General features: G+C 45.0%; 1 protein-coding gene across 1 annotated transcript in view; it reads left to right on the top strand.

Moving 5' to 3' along the window:
- Nucleotides 1–21067, top strand: part of LOC129707582 (piezo-type mechanosensitive ion channel component 2-like) — a 146346-nt gene that overhangs the window by 48017 nt on the left and 77262 nt on the right. The window contains exons 18-24 of the mRNA XM_055652730.1: nt 2030–2142; nt 5127–5284; nt 7601–7777; nt 14125–14238; nt 16851–17051; nt 19577–19781; nt 20649–20747. Of these exons, the coding sequence (XP_055508705.1) occupies nt 2030–2142; nt 5127–5284; nt 7601–7777; nt 14125–14238; nt 16851–17051; nt 19577–19781; nt 20649–20747 (1067 nt within the window). The remainder of the gene's footprint in view (nt 1–2029; nt 2143–5126; nt 5285–7600; nt 7778–14124; nt 14239–16850; nt 17052–19576; nt 19782–20648; nt 20748–21067) is intronic.

Below are 21067 nucleotides of genomic sequence, written 5' to 3'. Positions count from 1 at the left end.
GAATGCGGAAATACTGTCGAAGAAGCCGCGATGGGTCACTGAAACGCATTTTGTAACTAATCATTCCTGCATCATGTCACGCTGGTGATGGGGAGAGTGAATGCTTCTGAGGAAGGTTGATGGGACACCAATTAAACAACTATTTCATCATAAGAGGTCTAGGGTACAGAACCAGGTCCTTCAGTCCACCGAGTTCACACTGGTCATGAAGCACCCTTTTTCATTTGTCCGAGATTGTTTCAGACTTCCTGAATATTTTTGAAGTTCTGCACCTCCTGCCAATTGGAAAGTCTTCCATCGCTCTCCTGATGGTGGGAAGGCTCCGTGTAGTCAGACGTTGTGTCACTCACTGCCTCTACCTGCTGCTACCAGAGGGTTTATGTGGAAGGTCCAATTACATTGTTGACGAATGGAAACAAATCGTTTTGTTAGTAGGTGATTTCTCTGCATTGATTGTCAAGGATAGAGTGTTAGATTACCTCTGGCTAGAACTGCTCTCTGTGGTGCAATTGTTGCATTGTACACCAATCACTGCTCAATCAATCGATCCTTGGATCTTGAGGGAATCAAGGGAGATGGGTTTGGTGCAGCAAAGGTGAAAGACCTGATACTGAGTAATGTAGGGGCCACAAGGAGCTGAAAGGTCTGGTCGGTTTCTATTTCTTGCGTTGTGATCGTGTCTTGGAGGTCGGGGATGTTGATGATACAGCCGAAGATGGCTGCTCTGTAGATATCAACGTCTTATAACTGCGATGATTGCGATTCTACGATTTATAACGGCGACCATCACCATATTTATCTTTGGAAGATGTGACTCAATTCCCATTAACATTCATTCTTAAAAGTTTCCCACTGATAATTTGACGTCGGCAGACAGTGAACCTTTTATCATATTTATGGGGTATGGGTATCACTCTCAATGCCAATATATATGCAACGCATATTTAATTGTTCATATGGCAGAGAGAAAATGCTTTGTAAACCCATTAAACCGTTAACTGAGAGTCTTGCATGACCATTTATGAGGCAGTCAACTGGGTCTGGGACTCTCGAACTGAGCAGCCAAGTTTAAGACAGTTAATGGACAAATGGACAATGCATAAATAATCCAGCAGAAACTCGTTCTGAAGATAAAGCAATCTGTTAATGTTGTTATTCAGTTATGAAATATGGGTAGACACAAAATGCTGGAGCAACTCAGCGGGACAGGCAGCATCTCTGGAGAGAAGGAATGAGTGACGTAGTCTGAGGAAGGGTCTCGACCCAGAACATCACCCATTCCTTCTCTCCAGAGATGCTGCCTGTCCTGCTGAGTTGCTCCATCATTTCGGTCTATCTTCGGTTTAAACCAGCATCTGCAGCTCCTTCCAACACATTATGAAACATAGGTGTTCCTTACATGGCCAGCATTATTTGCCATCACCAATTGGCCGTGAGAAGGGAGTGGGTAGTCAGCTTAAGAATCACTATGTGGGGATAGTATTCCCATTATTCTGTGACGTGTGTATTTCTTCATATTGGTTCATCAATAATGTTACATGATGTGGAAGAGCCTGTATGTGGATCTGCCCCTTGCCTCTGCCCTGCTAGCTGGTGGATGTGTAGAAAGGAACTGCAGATGCTGGTTTACACTGAGGATAGACACAAAACGCTGGAGTAACTCAGCGGGGCAGGCAGCATCTCTGGAGAGAAGAATTAGGTGACGTTTCAGTTTGAGACCATTCTAAAGGGTATCGACATGAAACATCACCCATTCCTCTCTCCAAAGATGCTGCCTGTCCCGTTGTGTTACTCCAGCATTTTGTGTGTATCTTTAGCTGGTAGATGTCACAATCTGGAGGGTGTTAATGAAGCTGTGGTGAGTTGCTACAGCATTTGACAAGGTCCAACCTAAGGTCATCCAGTTTGACCAATATTGAAATAGATGATAACTAGAATAAAGTTAGGCCCCATGATCATGTAAGTGAGCATTTTCCTCATCATTTTTATTTGGGATCCAACTGCATCATCAGTTGCTTTGTTTTGCCAGGTTGAATGATAAGCACCGTGAAAACATTCGAAGCAGGAGTTCCACTTTGGACAAGCTCAGCTTTGACGACGAGAAGCCAAGTTTGGAGCTGGAGGACGAGCCGGATATGGAAGGTAATCTTGGACCTTCTGTTACTGGGCAGTGTGACTTGGACTTTGAATTGAAGCTTCTGTGGATTTCCATCTTCCTGTTTGCAGCTGCCTTGAACCAAGAGATTCTGATGTGTTCAAGAGCAATGAGAATGGAGGGCAGTCAACTTGAACATTTTAATTAGGTCATTTCTAAGCATAATCTCAAGAGCACTTCATATAAATGTAAATGTACATCTCAGTGTCCATGGGAAAGCACCAATGATACCCTACTCTTAGACCCTTGATGTCCAAATTACAGATTTTCTGGACTGCGAAGGGCCTGTCCCACCTGGGTGTCATTTATGCGACATAATTTACGCGTCACGACGCGCGTCATGGTGCACATTACGCGCGCATGGTGCTTGGCGCTCCAGGATTTTGGGATGTACAAAATCTTTGCGCGCCATCTGCATGACACACAAATGACGCCCAAGTGTGACAGACCCTTTAGATATTGTTTCTATTGTTACACAAACACATTTTATTTTCACTTTTTTATGTTACACCATTTGTGAAATATTTTTTCCATTGAACCTAGTGAGTAGAAAGTGAGCAGGAAACACACAAGTGCCCCGGACCGTGACTCTGGCTTCAAACCTATCAAGATATACAGCAGTATCTTGGGATCCAAGTCCATAGCAACCCTGAAAGTGACCATGCAAGTAGATAGAGTGGTAAAGAAGGCTTGCCTTCGTAGGTCGGACTATTGAGTATAAGAGTCAGGAAGTTAGTACGCACTTTATAGGACTTTGGTTCGGCTGCATTTGGACTGCCACATGCAGTTGGATGTGGAAAGGGTGCAGAGCAGGTTTACTCGAATGATGCCTGGATCAGGGGTATTAGCTGCAGGGGGAGGTTAGACAAATAAGCGTTACAGGCACTTTGACCACACCGAGTCTGTACCAACCAGTGATCACTCCATACACTAACATTATCCAACACACTCGGGACAATTTGTTTCTCAAGATTGCAGCATCTGCAGCCTCTAGCACCTCAATTAATGAAACAATTAACTTGAAAGGACACACACTTTGCTTGAGTAACTTAACAGGTCCAGGCATCATCCCTGGAGCACATGGATAGGTGACATTTTGGGTCGAGTCCCTTCCTAGTTTCTACAGACAATTGATTTTGATGGACATTGAAGAGCAGCTTTGAGTTGCAAATGCCAAATGTTCTCTGTACTCCCTCTATGGCAAGAATGTCTTTCCTCAGATTAGGAGATTAGTATGCAAACTTAAAGCACACGGTATTGGGGGTTCAGTATTGATGTGGATAGAGAACTGGCTGGCAGACAGGAAGCAAAGAGTAGGAGTAAACTGGTCCTTTTCACAATGGCAGGCAGTGACTAGTGGAGTACCGCAAGGATCAGTGCTGGGACCCCAGCTATTTACAATATATATTGATGATGAGGGAATTGAAAGCAACATCTCCAAGTTGGCGGATGACACAAAGCTGGGGGGCAGTGTTAGCTGTGAGGAGGATGCTCGGAGACTGCAAGGTGACTTGGATAGGTTGGGTGAGTGGGCAAATGCATGGCAGATGCAGTATAATGTGGATAAATGTGAGGTGGCAAAAACAGGAAAGTAGACTATTATCTGAATTGTGGCCGATTAGGAAAAGGGGAGATGCAACGAGACCTGGGTGTCATGGTACACCAGTCATTGAAAGTAGGCATGCAGGTGCAGCAGGCAGTGAAGAAAGTGAATGGTATGTTAGAATTCATAGCAAAAGGATTTGAGTATAGGAGCAGGGAGGTTCTACTGCAGTTGTACAGGGTCTTGGTGAGGCCACACCTGGAGTATTGCGTACAGTTTTGGTCTCCTAATCTGAGGAAAGACATTCTTGCCATAGAGGGAGTACAGAGAAGGTTCACCAGACTGATTCCCGGGATGGCAGGACTTTCATATGAAGAAAGACTGGATAGACTCGGCTTATACACGCTAGAATGTAGAAGATTGAGGGGGGATCTTATAGAAACTTACAGAATTCTTAAGGGGTTGGACAGGCTAGATGCAGGAAGATTATTCCCGATGTTGGGGAAGTCCAGAACTAGGGGTCACAGTTTAAGGATAAGAGGGAAGTCTTTTAGGACCAAGATGAGAAAATCATTTTTTACACAGAGAGTGGTGGAATTCTCTGCCACAGAAGGTAGTTGAGGCCAGTTCACTGGCTATATTTAAGAGGGAGTTAGATGTGGCCCTTGTGGCTAAAGGGATCAGGGGGTATGGAGAGAAGGCAGGGATGGGATACTGAGCACTACTCCTGCACCTAGTTTCTATGTTTCTGTGGTAACATAGCTCTCATTGTCTCTGTCACTACAGTGTTGGGAGCTGCTTTACCCCTCCTGATAGAGGGGGCTGCTCAGTTAGACACGTGATCTGACCACCTCTGAACTAGAGCTATTTGAAAGGAGCTGTGAGTGAAAAAAGCAAGCAAGGAAAGGCATTGGGCTTTGATTTCTGGTCTGAGAGCCTGCCTGTGACTCGTACGTTCATGTGATGGGAGTAGAATTAGGTCATTCGGCCCATCAAGTCTACTCTGCCATTCAATCATGGCTGTTGTATCTTTCCCTCTTAACCCCATTCTCCTGCCTTCTCCTCATTGCCCCTGATACCTGTACACCCAACTGTGGGCTTGCTTAAGCACCTCAACTTTGGCCTGGAGGGTGCAGTTGCTGTCCAGGCCATGGAACATATAGTCCTTTCCCCCAGTGGTGTGATCTCATGCTCAGTAATTAGCCACACTGCCCTCTGCAGGAGACGCATGGTCAAGTGGAAAATGCATGTGGTTTTGGGGTGAATCTTGGCAATGGAACAGGTGAGCAGTTGGATAATTATTTATCTAAGCAGGTTGGCCGAGGGAACGAGAGTCTGGTCTGTTTGGAGACAGTACCTTCTCTGGCGGAACAAAAGGTTATTTTTCTGGGAAACGCCAAGAATCTTCTCGCTTTTCCCCTGCTGCAGATCCTAGTCCCTGGAGCATGGTGATAGACAGGCTGGCCGCACTGTTTGTGAGGTTCCTGGAGCTGATGCAGCAAGCCCAGGTGTTGGTGTGGAGACTGCTGGAACTCCACATCGTCAAGATCGTCTCATCCTTCATTGTCTGGGTCGCACTAAGGGAGGTGAGTCGGCTAATGCAGCGAAGGTTCCCGTTCATTACTGGAAAATAAAGAGCACACAACTGGTACTAAACTGGGGATGGCAACGCTGAGGCTAGACTATTACATTGAGTGTTTAGGAAGGGACTGCGGATGCTGGTTTACACTGAAGATAATTACAAAATGTTGGACTAACTCAGCGGGACAGGTAGTATCTCTGGAGAGAAGGACTGCACTAAAGACAAGTGCTGTAGGTATGGATCAGAGGACCCGTCTTTTTTGTGAATGTGCTTTATATTCAATTGTTAATTTCTGTTTAGTCATAGATGACCTATTCTGAAAATTAGCAATATTTGATCCAATGTTCCAGAAGGATGACGTTTAGGGTCGAGACCCTTCTTCAGACGTGTAGTCCGACCTGAAACGTCACCCATTCCTTCTCTCCAGAGATCCCGCCTGTCCCGCTGAGTTACTCCAGCATTTTGTGTCTATTTATGGTACACTGAACCCTGTTTGCTGAGAAACCAAAGCGACTTTTAAATTCTAAATACCATGGAGAGCATGGGGAGGGAGGGGAGTCGGGCGAAGTTTAGGCTTTTTACACCTGAGGTTTCCCACAGTGGTCTTGGACATGGATGAAAGATTAACTCGCCAAATTGCATTGGATTACACTCTGGTCCAGAGCTGGGGACACGGGGTCAAGGTGGAGAAAGTTAATTTTCCATTGTCTTCCATCATCTGGAGAGCGGCCAGGATCGCCCGTCCCACAGGGGGCTGCGGCCAGCAGGGGGAACGAGGTCCTACAGACCTTCCAGCCAACGTGGAGGCCAGCAGGGCCTCGGGGTTGGTGCAAAGTCAGCTGTGGGAAAGAGACTGGAGGTCAGTGTGGGTCCACTCCAGGAGCTCTGGCCTATGGTCCATCCAACCTCTCCTGGTCCATTCAACCACTTTTCCCCTATTAGCTGACAGTGACAGCTCCCGACAGCTGAGGATTATAATTAATGAGCAGGCGAAATGTGTAGGAAGGAACTGCAGATGCTGGTTTAAACCGAAGATAGACACAAAAAGCTGGTGTAACTCAGCGGGACAGGCAGCATCTCTGGAGAGAAGGGATGGGTGACGTTCTTCAGACCCGGATCCTGTCAATGACCCAGAACAGGAGGATCAGCCATGATTGAATGGCGGCGTTGACTTGATTGGCCGAATGGCCTAATTCTGCTCCTATCACATGTGAACCTGCCATTACAGTTCGGAGTCTGGAGAAAGGTTTCGACCCAAAACGTCACCCATTCCTTCTCTCCAGATATGCTGCCTGACCTGCTGAGTTTCTAGAGCACTTGTGTCTATCTCTGCCCGAGGAAGCAAGGGGCATGCATCTTCAATGGGCTGTTAGCGAACTAACAACTTCACAGAAATCTTGCAGATTTGGCAGCACAATGGCGCAGGTAGTTATGGCCTCACAGCGCCAGAGACCCGGGTTTGACCCCGACTTTGAATGCTGTCCGTGGGAAGTGTGCATGCTCTCCCTGTGACTGCATGAGTTTCCTCTGGGTGCTCCAATTTCATCCCACATCCTAGAGACTTGCATGTTTGTAGGTTAATTATCCCTCTGTAAATTGTCCCTAATGAGAAAGTGGGATAACACAGAACTAGTGTAAATGGGTGATCAACATTCAACGTGGACTCAGTGGGCCCTGCTCTATCTCTAAACTAAACTAATTGTCGTGAGGCAATTTTGCCAACCTCTGGAAAAGTAAAGCCTTGTTGGTGCCAAGAGTGATGGGGGGTCTAACTGGTGGTGGGGTGCCTGAGATCCAGGCCAGAACTAGCTTCTCCACAAACTGACCCGCAATTGGAATAAGCCTCTGGCTAGAGGAATGAAGGCAATCATCCCAAGCCACTTAAGATAGAATTGGGTAAACCAGTGAGGGAATTATTGAGGTTTTTGGACCGATGCATTCTTTCCTCATACATAATTACCCTGTGAAGCAGCAGAGTTATAGCTGGCTGAGGATCAATTTGCTGCTAAAGTGGTTCAAGATAATTCTGCTGTGAGGGACCAATTGATTAAAGCATCAGTATTTATATCCGCGAGGCCAAGTCTCGTGATAGACAACAACTAATACGTTCAGTGTGGTTTCATGTTGAATCGGATAAAGAGGATTTGACTGGGAAAGAGAACTGCAGGTACAATCATCATCTTGTGTTCCATTCTCAGCTGTACCAGAGGGCCTACATGGAAATGTGTGCAATTCCGTGTCAGGGTTTGAGGGGACAATCATGGGGCATTTGGTGGACTACCTGATGACATGTCACCGAGTGTGTTTCAATCGTTTGCAGGTCTCGTTGTTGAACTACATCTTCCTGCTGCTTTGGGTCTTTGCTCTGCCCTACTCCTCATTCCGCCCCCTGGCATCCAGCGTCTCGACCGTGTGGGCCTGTCTCATGATTATCTGCAAGATGATGTACCAGCTGAAGGTTGTCAAGGTGTCCAAGTACTCGACAAACTGCACTCTGGTAAGCACGATGACATAAATAGGATCTGATCGTAGCCTCAACGTCTCATCTCCACTGATGCCCAATAGACCAAAGATCTATCTTTACCTCGAATATGTTAGAGTCATAGAGAGATAGTGTGGAAACAGGCCTTTCGGCCCAACTTGCCCACATTGGCCAACAGGTCCTAGCAACACTAGTCCCACCTGCCTGCGTTTGGTCCATATCCCTCCAAATCTGTCCTATCCATGTACCTGTCTTACTATTTTTTAAACGTTGGGATAGTCCCAGCCTCAACTACCTCCCCCTGAGAGCTTGTTCCATACACCCACCACCCTTTGTGTGAAAACGTTACCCCTCAGATTCCGATTAAATCTTTTCCCTTTCTCCTTAAACCTATGTCCTCTGGTCCTCAATTCACCTACTCTGGGCAAGAGACTCTGTGCATCTACACAATCTATTTCTCTCATGATTTTATACACCTCTATAAGATCACTCGTCATCCTTCTGCGCTCCTAGGAATAGAGACCCAGCCTACTCAACCTCTGCCTATAGCTCACACCCTCTAGTCCTGGCAACATCCTTGTAAATCTTCTCAGTACCCTTTCCAGCTTGACAACAGCTTTCCTATAACATGGTACCCAGAACTGAGCACAATACTCTAAATGTGGTCTCACCAAAGTCTTATACAACTGCAACATGACCTCCCAACTTCTATACTCAATACTCTGACTGATGTTGAATGATTTGGCTTCTGTAGTTCTCTGGTGATAGAAATCCAAAGTTTTACTATTCTCTGAAAGAAGAAACTCTTAAACAGATGCCATTGTGAAATGATGTTGTAATGTTCTCCACCCTCCCACTGGGTGACCCCTCCATGACCCCTGTATTTTTCTCCTTCCCAGTGCCGCAATCTTGTGCTTCTCTTTTCTCCAGTTCTTCTGTCATAGTCACACAAAAATGCTGGAGAAACTCAGCGGGTGCAGCAGCATCTATGGAGCGAAGGAAATAGGCGACGTTTCGGGCCGAAACCCTTCTTCAGACTCGTCCCGAGACGTTGCCTATTTCCTTCGCTCCATAGATGCTGCTGCACCTGCTGAGTTTCTCCAGCATTTTTGTCTACCTTCGATTTTCCAGCATCTGTAGTTCCTTCTTAAACACTTCTGTCATAGTCATAGAGCTGTACAACACAGAAACCGGCCCTCCTGTGACCAGGTTGGCAAAAAAGGATGAGTCCCATCTGCCCGCATTTGGCCCACATGCCTCTGAACCCATCCTAACTATACACCTGTCCAAAATGTATTTTTAAAAGTCATAATTGTATCAGCTTCTAATCTCTGAATGATAAAGTTGCCTGTGAGCTTCTTCTTCAACCTCTCCCCTCTCACCTTAAGTCAATGCCCTCCACTTTTAGAATCCTCTACCCTGGGAATAAAACTGTGAGTGGTCACTTTATCCACATCCACGTGATCTTGTAAACCTGAATAAGGTCAAAATGTCATCAAATGTTTTAGCAAACCTTTGTTTCTCTTTTCCTTTGTGCTGCTGTCTTGTATTTCATTTCCAGCTCTTGCTGTGGTCCTGTCTATCCTCCCCAGTTTGGTGGTCTCCTGCTTCACACTTGTGTTTCTCTTCCAAACGGGCATCTCCAGTTTACATCACAGATGAGGCGAAGTGGCCTCATTGGCAATACTGAAGAGAATAACCTGAGATCTGGCTCTGGTGACAAGTGTGTACAGGGAGACTTACGGTTAAAATTGTTAATCAACATATTAGTCTACTTCAAATAACCAGGAGTTCAGAATTTATATTTAAATTAAATTCAACCATTAAATTAAATTCACTCATACTTAGTATGATTCACCTAATATATAGTAGGATTGTCACTGAACTGTATGCATAAAAAAATCACTGTACATGGGTACACGTAACAATAAAGTACCATTGAAGAGATGTCGACTGTAAGGAATTTATATTTGGTACTTTAAAGTAGGAGAGTGGATCAAGTGGGAGGGGAGATTGAAAGAAGGAATGGATGATGTTTTGTGCCAAAACCGTTCTGAAAGGTTCTTGACCCGAAACATCACCCATTCTTTCTGCCCAGAGATGCTGCCTGTCCCACTGAGTTATTCCAGCTTTGTCCATCTTCGGTTTAAACCAGCACCTGCAATTCCTTCCTACTCATTCAGTGAGAGACGCACCTGGGCTGGGTATTCCAGCATGGACAGACACAAAATACTGGAGTAACTCAGTGGGACAGGCAGCATCTCTGGGGAGAAGGAATGGGTGACGTTCTGGGTCGAGACCCTTCTGCAGATCTCACGTTTCCCTTATCCCTAGCCAGTCTGAAGAAGGGTCTTGACCCGAAACATCACCCATTCCTTCTCTCTAGAGATGCTGCCTGTCCCACTGAGTTACTCCAGCGTTAGTCTATCTTTGGTTTAAACCAGCATCTGCAGTTCTTACATATTCCAGCATGGGATTGTGTTAATTGGAAGCGTAGAAGGCCATGGGACCTATTTGATGCCGATACACGATTAGCTGAGCAGCCAGTGTAGTTGCTGGTGAACCCACACCCAATTGAATGTTTCCAGATGATTGACAACTGGCTCATCTTCTGGTTCAAGGTGGCGCCGATGCCAGGCGTTTCCATGCACGCGGGTCCCAGAGATGGATCTGTTATCATTCATTACAATCGCTCCACTCTTTTAAATCTTTATCTATCTGTGCACTGTGGACGGCTTGATTGCAATCATGTACCTTTTCATTGACTGGTTAGCCCGGCAACAAAAATCTTGTTACTGTACATTGGTACATGCGACAACAATAAATAAAACTAATCACGGACAAAGGGAGATATATAGATATATATGCAACAGAGGGTGTTTCCTGGCAGATTAAACATTCAAGAAAACAAGTTTTGTCCCCCACAATCCCCCCCCCCCCGACCGCCCAAAATACACAGTTGTTTAAAATGAAGCTTACACTTGTGTCAAATGTTGAAATAAATAATTTATTATTTAGTATTTATGAGAAACAACTGCAATGATGTTCGAACTTAATTTAATTAAAAAGAAAAAATTCTGAACTATTAATTTTTGAAGTAGCCTAATATGTTGATTCACCATTTTAACAGTTTATCTTCCAGTAAAGGGATAGGGGGAGGTTAGGGTGTCCCGTATACCATGGGGCATCTGTACTTTGCACCAGTAGTAGAGGGTGGGGTGATGACTGGAGGGGCTGGTTAGCAACAACGTACCTCAGTGACTGCCAATCACCACCCCCCCCCGGACACTTATTATTATTTATTCAAATCATTTGCTATGTCGCTCTTCCAGGGAGATGCTAAATGCATTTCGTTGTCTCTGTACTGTACACTGACAATGACAATTAAAATTGAATCTGAATCTGAATCTGAATCTGGCTGCTTCAGGAGATGGACCACAATTGGATATGCAGTTTGGGGAACAACTATTTCAATTCTCCTTTTTCGGCCTCTCACCTCTTGCCCTCCTCCCCACACTACCTTCCAGGTACATCAGTGCCTTCACACACAAGTCACACTTTATGTAATGGGATGATAATCCAGCAACCTCAGATCTTTGGGGCTGTAAGCACAAGCAGATCTTCCAAAATTAGTTGTGTCGGAAGGAACTGCAGATGCTGGTTTAAATGGAAGATAGACACAAAAAGCTGGAGTAACTCAGCGGGACTGGCAGCAACTCTGGAGAGAAGGAGTGGGTGACATTTCGGGTCGAGACCCTTCTTCAGACTCCTAATTTAGTTGGTCTCATAAACAAAGAAGATGGTTATCAAGAGTTACAGCAGGATCTCAATCTACTGGACAAGTGGGCCAAGGAATGGCTAATGGAGTGTAATGCAGATAAGCACAAGGTGTTGCACTTTGGGAAGTCAAACCAAGACGGGGCCTTCACAGGGAATGGTGGTGCTGGCTTGAAGGGCCGATTGGCCTCCTCCTACACCTATTTTCTATGTTAATCTCTGAAGAGTGTTGTAGAGCAGAGGGATCTGGCAATGTAGGTACACAGTTCCCCGAAAGTGACTTTGCAATTAGATAGTGGAGTGAAAAAAGCTCTTACTACATTAGCCTTCATCGATGAGAAAATTGAGAACAGAAGTTGTAACATTATGAACTTTTATACTCAATTTCCTTTCGAATTAAGGTTAATGTGCCAAACGTAATTACTGTTGTACAAGACGTTGGTGAGGCAACACTTTGGGTATTGTGCCACCCAGCCATGGAAACGATGCCACTCAGCTGGAAAGAGAAGAGCTACAAGAATGTTGCCACACAGGTTGGGCAGGGTAGGACTTTATTCCTTGATGTGCAGGAGATGGAGGAGTGATCTTATAGAGGTGTATAAAATCATGAGAGGAACAGTGTCTTTTTCCCAGGGTAGGGCAACTGGAGATCATAGGTTTAAGGTGAGGGAGACAAGATTTAATAGGACCCTGAGGGGCTGGAACACAAAGGGTGGTGGGTGTATGGAACAAGCTGCCCGAGGGACAGGTTGAAGTAGGTACAATAACTACATTTAAGACATTTGGACAGGTGAGTGGACAGGAAAGTGTTGGAGGGATAAGGGATAAATGTGGGCAAATAGGACTAATTTAGCTGGGACATCTTGACTGGCATGGATGAACTGGGCTGAAAGGTCAGGGTTAGCACCATGAATGAGTGGGTTAGCATATGATGAGCATTTGACAGTACAGGAGAGTCTAGGAATTAAAGGGCATATTTTACAAAGGAGGTGAGGAGGAACTTCTTTAGTCGGAGGGTAGTTAATCTGTGGAACTCACGGCCACAGAAGGCTGTCAGTGGATATTTTTAAGGCAGAGACTAGACTAAGTGGGACCCGTTGGGTCCCATGTTCACACGGGAAAGCTGGTCCCCCATTCCATCTCTCCACCAATTCCAACATTAGTGGGCAGTGGGGGGAGGGGGCTTTCTGGAGCGCTAGTATGGGTGTTGTGGGCCGAAGGCACTGGTTTCCAGAGGGCTAGTATGGACATTGTGGGCCAAATGGATACTTTGAGTTCATTCACTCACGGCTGGTGGGCTGGCAGTTGACTCTCATGGCTGGTGAGCCCACACACACACACCCTCCATCACACACCCTCCATCACACACCCTCCATCACACACCCTCCATCACACACGTACACACACACACACTCACGCACACACACACATCCTCCATCACACACGTACACACACACACACTCACGCACACACACACATCCTCCATCACACACACACACACACACACACACACACACACACACACACACACACACACACACACACACACACACACACACACACACACACACACACACACACACGCACACGTATACACACATATGCATCACACACACACACACGCACCACACACACATATACACCCACACACACTCTCTCTCACACACACTAGCAAACACACACACACCCTCCATCACACACACCCTCCATCACACACACCCTCCATCACTCACACACTCCATCTCACGCACACACATGCACACACACACACACACACTTTCACTCTCACACTCACACTCACTCTCACTCTCACTCTCACACACACACTCACACTCACACTCTCACACACATATATGACAGTAAAACTCTCTTGAATCTACTCACGCGGCTGAGTGCGGCCTCAGGACTGAGCGGGACTTCCAGAATGAGCGCGGCCTCTGGACTCAGCCACGGTGCAGACTCAGCTCACTCAGCACGGTGCAGACTCACAGTTCAGTTCACTCACAGTTCAGACTAACAGTTCAGTTCACTCACAGTGCAGACTCACATTCAGTGCACTCACAGCGTAGACTCACAGTTCTGGACCTAACTTTCACTCACGGTCTTCCGAGCTGACTGACTCATGTCCGGCCTCCAGGGCTATTCTCCTGGCCCCCGGAAGGGGCGTTACCTTAAAAATGGTGACTGACAGGCGAGAAGACCAATCTGCTGATCTCACGATTTTTTAAACATTCATAGCTTTTCTATCATTTCACCGATCGGAAAAAACCTTGGGGCGCTTGGAGGAGAGGAGTATGGTTAGTAAGATGGCAAAAGAATCAGAGCGATATAGGTAGCGTTTTTTTCTAAAATTGATTTACAATGTAGGCCAGAAGTGGTCAAGATGAGACTTTTAGTAAAAGTATAGATAGACAAATTCTTGATTGGATCGGGTGTCGAGGATTATGGAGAGAAGGCAGGAAATGGGATTAGGAGGCAGAGATCAGCCATGATTGAAAGGTCGAGTAGACTAGATGGGCCGAATGGCCTAATTCTGCTCGTCTAAATTGTGAACTTGTATTCATGTTTTATCTTGCACTCCTTAGAATGGAAGCCAAGAGATGGAGCCCATGTCCCCTCTGTATGCTGGGCCCATCGACCCTGCATATTGGTATGGAGCGCTGAAGAAATGTGAAGATAATGTCATGCCCTGTCTAAAGGTAAAGTACATCATCACATTTAAAAACACACAGGCTCTGCTTCGAGAAACCGCTCTTCCATCGTAGTTTTTGGAAATCAATATGTTCCTTGTTGCATTTTTGATTAGTGGAGTCACCGACGAGAAGACTTGCCCACTACGGATCCCAATGTACGGGTTTAGACTATTGTCATTGCACTGCTTCCAATCCTCATAGACTTGTCGCTGATAAGGCGTGAGATGCGTCTATTACTTATTTAGAGAAACCTGGTTGAGTTCCTACCACCACCTTCGTACCAGGAGGCAGAGTTCAGAATCTCCTTTAATTCTCCTTCCAAGAGCGGGAAAGATTATCTGGAAAACTAAAGCTACGATCAATAGCCTAGGTTTTTCCATAGGCAAACCCAAAGCCATGGATCAAGTACTAAATGGGTTAGTACAGATAGATGTGTTCAAGAAGGAACTGCAGATGCTGGAAGATCGAAGGTACACAAAATTGCTGGAGAAACTCAGCGGGTGCAGCAGCATCTATGGAGCGAAGGAAATAGGCGACGTTTCGGGCTGAAACCCTAAGGGTTTCGGCCCGAAACGTCGCCTATTTCATTCGCTCCATAGATGCTGCTGCGCCCGCTGAGTTTCTCCAGCAATTTTGTGTACCTTAGTACAGATAGATACTTGATGGCTGGCATAGCCACAGTGGGTCGAAAGGCCTGTTTCTGTACGATCATGATTTGACTGCACAGCTCAAACCAGCTTTCCTGTGTACCTCCTCGTACCCTACTGAGCAATTCCTTGGCCTCAGATGATCCAATTCCTTGACTCGGCTGGGAATCAATTCCAGAAACTCGCTAATAGAATCCAAAAGATATGTTTCTCAGGACAGCTGCTCTGACCATAATCCTTTAACTCCCACATCCGGTAGGCCAGATGACAATGCTTAAAAAAAAAAATCCCAAATAAACAGCATTTGTATTAATATTTCATAATTTCAGGACCTACCAAAGTGCTTTCAAATAACGGGCATTTAAAAAAAAATCTATTCACTCTTGCGATCTGGGAGAAACTGCAGCCCGGGGCAGTGTCTGTGCAGCAAGATCCCCAAAAATGAGATAATTTAATAGATTATTCCACTTTTGTGCTTAGAGTGGTCACTATGGTCAGAGTACAAAGGGAGACAACCTTGGTCTCAATTAAATGATACCATTGACAGCTTCAGTGTAGTCTCTATGCATTATCATCTTCAAACCCAGTGTTAAAACGCATTTGTACTCCCTGGCTTTTGACCATGCCTGAGGTTTTGCTTCTGTTTGTGGTGTTTTTGATGTTTCTTTATTTTACATGTCTTTTCCTACTATTTCTTTTGATTGTTATTTTTGGTGTGTATTAACTTTTTTGTCAATGATTAGTGATGTACAGCACTTTGTTGCAGCCATGTTTGTTTTTAAAGTGCTCTATAAATAAAATTATTATTATTATTATTATTACTGATGTGAACTCTTGTCGTCGAGGCAGAGCCTGATACTTTGGTTTAAACCAACATCTGCAGTTCCTTCCCGCGCTTACAAATTGGTGTTGGCCCGCACAATGCCTTGGATTCCTGCAAGATGTAATTGGGAATTTGGCCCATATTGGAGCGTGCATTCATCTGTCACGATAATCAGTTCTGAGCTAGCCTGGCCACTCCAGCCTCGCTTCAATCAGGTACCAACTACAGCCCGCTAGTAGCACTCACACCTCCTGTGGGTTCAAGTCCCAAACACCGGAGACCTGAGAGCAGAAAGCTTGGCTGACACATTCCTGCGCGATTGGAAGTGCTGCCATGTCAGGGATGCCATTTTGTTTTTGAATGTGGTGTTAAAAACCAAACCTTCATCTTTTCCTTCAGATGGACTTAAATAATCTCTTACAAATCGTATATGAAGAATTCTGAGGAAGTTAACCACAGTGAATAAGACAATATTAATCTATTAATCAGTATCATGGCTCTTTTGGGAGAATTGATTTGATGAGGGAGTTTTGTACAATATAACAATAACCATATTAAAAACATCTTTCATTAATTGTAAAGCACTTTAGAATCTCCGATAGGGATATGAAAAGCATTATTCAATTGCCAAGCTGTCTGATGCATCCCATGACATTGTCTGGTAACTATTTATTCCTCCATAGTGATTTCCTCTGTGTTCAGGGCTCTGGAAGGTGTTTCCAGTCTTCAGATACTACAGACTACGGCACTCATGTTTGAAACTTCTGTAATAACGGCTCCATTACTAAGGTGTATTCCTATTCCATTCCTGATTCTTGTCATCCTTGGATACTCCTAGTAGTTCACTAAGCCAAATCATCTTTACTGTTGGCCCCTTAAGGTATTTGATTCAGCTGGTTGGGAAGAGCTTCACAATAAATTGTACATACTGGTAGTCAGGTGAAATAAGGCTTGTATCAGATAAGGGGAGAATGCAGGAAAGTGGGGTTAGGGGGGAGAGATGGATCAGCCATTATTGCATGGACCCAATACTTGATGGACCCAATGGCCTAATTCTGCTCCTATCACTTATGATCTTATGATCATATGATAAGCAAATAGTCCTTTATGCTGTGATTATACATGTTGCATCTTTTTTTTTTGTTCAGAGCCACCTGATCATCTTGGGTTTGCTGGCGTTCGAAGTGACTATTTATCACCATCAACGTTACTACAGGATCCGCAATGGTCTAAAGATGCCTCTGTCAGGGACCTTGCTGAGCAACATTACCCGGCCGCATTTGGATGATGGGTTGTCCAGCTGCTCTAAATATTTCACCAACTACTTCTTCTACAAGTTTGGGCTGGAGGTAGTTTGCCTACAGGGGGGGAATCGCGTTTTTGGGCTTCCATCCCTCTTTGAGAAACTCACAAACTCAGATTAAAGTGGATTTCCCTGTCGACATTATGTATCCATAATACTGACACTAGAGTACAATGGGTGACACAGCTATTTGTACTAGAGACCATCAGCTCAAGTCCTTTGAATATAAGTCCTTTTCCCCATTGACTGGAACTTGCTTAGACAGGGCAGAATGTATTGGGTGTAACCAAGAGGATTTTCTAAAACAGTATTTGTATAGTCCAACTCGTATTGGGAAACAAGCCTGACCAGGTGACTGGTGTCTCAGTGGAAGAACATTTTGAGGATAGTGATTACAACTCCATAGGTTTTATGATTGTTTTGGATACGAGTAAGTCTGGACCTTGGGGGAAAGTACTACATTGGAGTCAGGTGGATTACAATGTTATTAGGCAGGAACTAGGGAGTGTAAATTGAGAGTTGTCGTCAATGGGTGAGTCCGCATCTGATATGTAGGTGGGGTTTAAAAGTCAGTAGATCAAAGTTCTGGACTGGCATGTTCCAGTAAAGAGGAGAATAAGGATTGCAAGGTAAGGGAAACTTGGATGACACAAAAGGTTGTAAATTTGGTCAAAAAGAAAAAGGAAGAGTATGTCAGGTTGATGATGATGAAACCATTCAAGAGCTTTGTAGAATAGTTGTCGTAGGATACAAGGGCCCAACCAACGCACACTCCATTCACCTGAATGAGCGTTTGAGAGACTGGCGGGGGGGGATGGGGATGGATTTTCTGGCTGTTGTGGGGCTGCAGCCTCTTCTGCCGGGTGGGAATGGGGCTTTTCCATGTGCATTCTCTCCCCCACTCCCCACGCGGGCCGCAACAATCCAGGGCTTGGTTCATCCGAGCCGAGCTGGGAGCGCTGAGCAGACTTGCTCGATGAGACCTACTCACTCATTTCTGGCTTACTGCGTACATATAATTTGTAACTTTGTCAATGCCCTTATCAGAATCAGAATCAGATTTTATTCGCCAAGTATGTTTTGCAACATACGAGGAATTTTATGTGGAGACTCTTTGCCTGTCTTGGGTATGCAAGCAAAGAAGTTCACCGTGACTTGTCACATGTGACAATAAAGCATTCATTCATTCATTTCATTCATTCTTTCATTCAGTTATCAGGAACGGGACCCTGTCATAACCCGGGGACCTCCTATAATAAGACCTGTCATGAGGCTAGAACAAGGTCACCACAGCCAACATCTGGCAAACCAATATGTTTTGTTGGGGTTGATTGGGCAGGTATGTGGGTTGCACATATCAGGGGATAGATGCTTGTTGGCATTTTGGAAACGGCTAAATGCAGGGGTAATGGAATAGATCACATAAATGTAGTCACATAGATTATGTTGGAACACATTGAACAATTGTTAGACCTGACTCACAGAGTGCCACTCTATGTGGAACATGGAACAGTGCTGCGCAGAAACATCTCCATCATCCCTAAATGTCCATGCTGAAGGCGACGTTAAGTTAAACTCATCTTCTCAACCTGAACGTGATCCATATCTCTCCATTCTCTGGTTATCCACTTGTCTATCTACAGCCCTTTTAAGCAGCCCAGTTGTATTCACCACCACCTCCTGGCGATGCATTCCAGGCATCGACCGCTCTCTGGTGTAGAAATGAAACTTGCCCTGCACAGCTCCTTTATACCATGGCCCTCTCACTTCTAGTCTTTGACATCTTCACTCTGGGGAAATACGTTCTGACTGCCTACCCTATCAATGTCTATCATCATTTTATATACTTCTACCAGGTCTCCTCTCAAACTCCAATCTCCCAGAAAATATAATGCAAGTTTATCCAACCTCGACTTGTATCTAATACTTTCTAATCCAGGCAGCATCCTAGTAAACCTCTTCTCCAAATCTTCCCTAGCCTTCCTGTAACGGGGCAACTAGAAGTTCTAAAAATAATGTGCAGTAAATCTGATTAGCGTTGTATGGGAATTGCTGTGGATGTAGGGAGTGTTATGGAAGGCCATGTAGGAATGATTATAGGGTATAGAATCTTAGACATTATTTAGACTGCCACTTGCATGGGCAAGGCATTGCACAATATGGGCCTAATTCAGGCAAATGGAATTAGCGTAGATGGGGGGGATAGGTCTACATGGGCCGAAGGGCCTGTTTCTTCACTGTATGGCTCTAAAACAAATTTATGATTCATAAAATATATGTAACGCTGTTCCAGGCATGTAGGCTGGAAAGCATGGGACCAACTGTGGGCTAGTTGCAGAATCCACATGGATGCATGTGAACCCCTTGTAATGTTGAAGGTAAATGTGGAGTATTGGAACAGGGGAGTCAATGAACATCTGCTTGATGATACTCAGAATACAATCAGCTTCTCAGAGAGCTCTGGGGAATCTGCATCAGGGAAATGGGTGCAGATCAGTGCTAACTAGAGTCACAATGAAAACTGGTGTGTAAAAGGCCTCAGCACTCGAGATATTATTCTCTGTTTCCCAGGCCTGCTTCATGATGGCGATCAACCTCGTTGGACAGCGGATGGACTTGTACTCTGCGATCCATGCCCTGTGCCTGACTACCATCCTGTGCCGGCGCCGGAGAAAGGCCATCGCGGAGATATGGCCCAAGTATTGCTGTTTCATCGCCTGCATCATTTCATTCCAGTACTCCCTGTGTGTCGGAATTCCTCCGACTTTCTGCAAAGGTACGTTGTTAAAGCGCCCGGGTGAAGCGAATCAACATATCAATTAGATATTAGTGTGGAGTGTAACCTCCCGGCACTCAGATGGGAAAGCATTAAAAACACAGTCAATGCTCATTCACTCCGTGGTCCATTTTGCTGATGTCAATGGTGGGAATTAACCGATGACCCATACGCAGTTATTCAGTGAAGCTGTACACTGGCGAGTATCTCCTTGTGTTATTGGATGTGGAGGCTTGGAAACATTTCACCTGTCCCACCCATCTCTTCATGTGATCGGAAGGTGTTTCCAGCACTTGCATTAATTGAAAACATCTTGATTAATAAGGGTGTCGGGGTAAAAGGGGGGAAGGCAGGAAAAAGGTGTTGAGAGGGAAAGGGAAAGAAAGATAGATCGGCTATGATTAAATGGCGGGGAAGACGAGATGGGCCAAATGGCCTAATTCTGCTCCTAAATGTTATGAATTGTGGGCAAGGCTCGTTATAATCCAATGTGTATGCAAATATTACCAAAATCCAGCTGAATAACTTGAATAATTTCCTAAGCCGCATAATTAATATTAGTACACAGCCCTTACAATCACGTGCATCACCAACCTGCTCCAATGCTCTGTTCCTCATCCCCCAACAGAGTTGTTCCCAGTTCTCCTCTCTCCCAGGAATGAGGTGTTTATGGATACCAGCAGGCAGTGTCAAACTCCATTCAATGAAATATTTCTGCTGTTCCTTCATTCAAACATGTACGTACCCGGCGTGATAACTCTGATTCGTGGAGGAAGGAGTTACAACCTAGCCTCGCAGTGTTCAATGACTTATTTGTCTGAGTGATCCAGGAGTGAATTCTTCCTTCATGTGTAGTATCTTTTACAGATTATCCTTGGAGGTCCAGCCTTGGACTGAGTTCCAATCTCATTAAGTGGCTGTATCTGCCTGACTTCATAAGAAAACCCAATCCTATGTTCCTCATGTGTGAGTATCCAGCATCGAGTGTGTGGGGTCTTAGACAAGGTAACCTCTTTGTCTTTTTCAACTTCAAATCCGAGGCTCAGAAGCGAGTTTATTAGATTCCAAGTCTGATCACCATTAGCACTGTTTGTCATCTATATCAATGATTTGCATGATCAGCAAGTTTGCAGACGACACTAAAGTGGGTGGTATTGTAAATGGTGAAGATGGGTGTCAAAGATTGCAGCAGTATCTTGATCAGTTGGGCAGATGGGCTGAGGAATGGGTGATGGAATTTAATACAAAGAAATGTGAGGGGTGGATTTTGGGAAGTCTAACGTGAT

This window comes from Leucoraja erinacea, chromosome 21 (genome assembly GCF_028641065.1).
Source record: "Leucoraja erinacea ecotype New England chromosome 21, Leri_hhj_1, whole genome shotgun sequence".
NCBI lineage: Eukaryota > Metazoa > Chordata > Chondrichthyes > Rajiformes > Rajidae > Leucoraja > Leucoraja erinaceus.
This window is presented reverse-complemented; position numbering and strand designations above follow the sequence as displayed.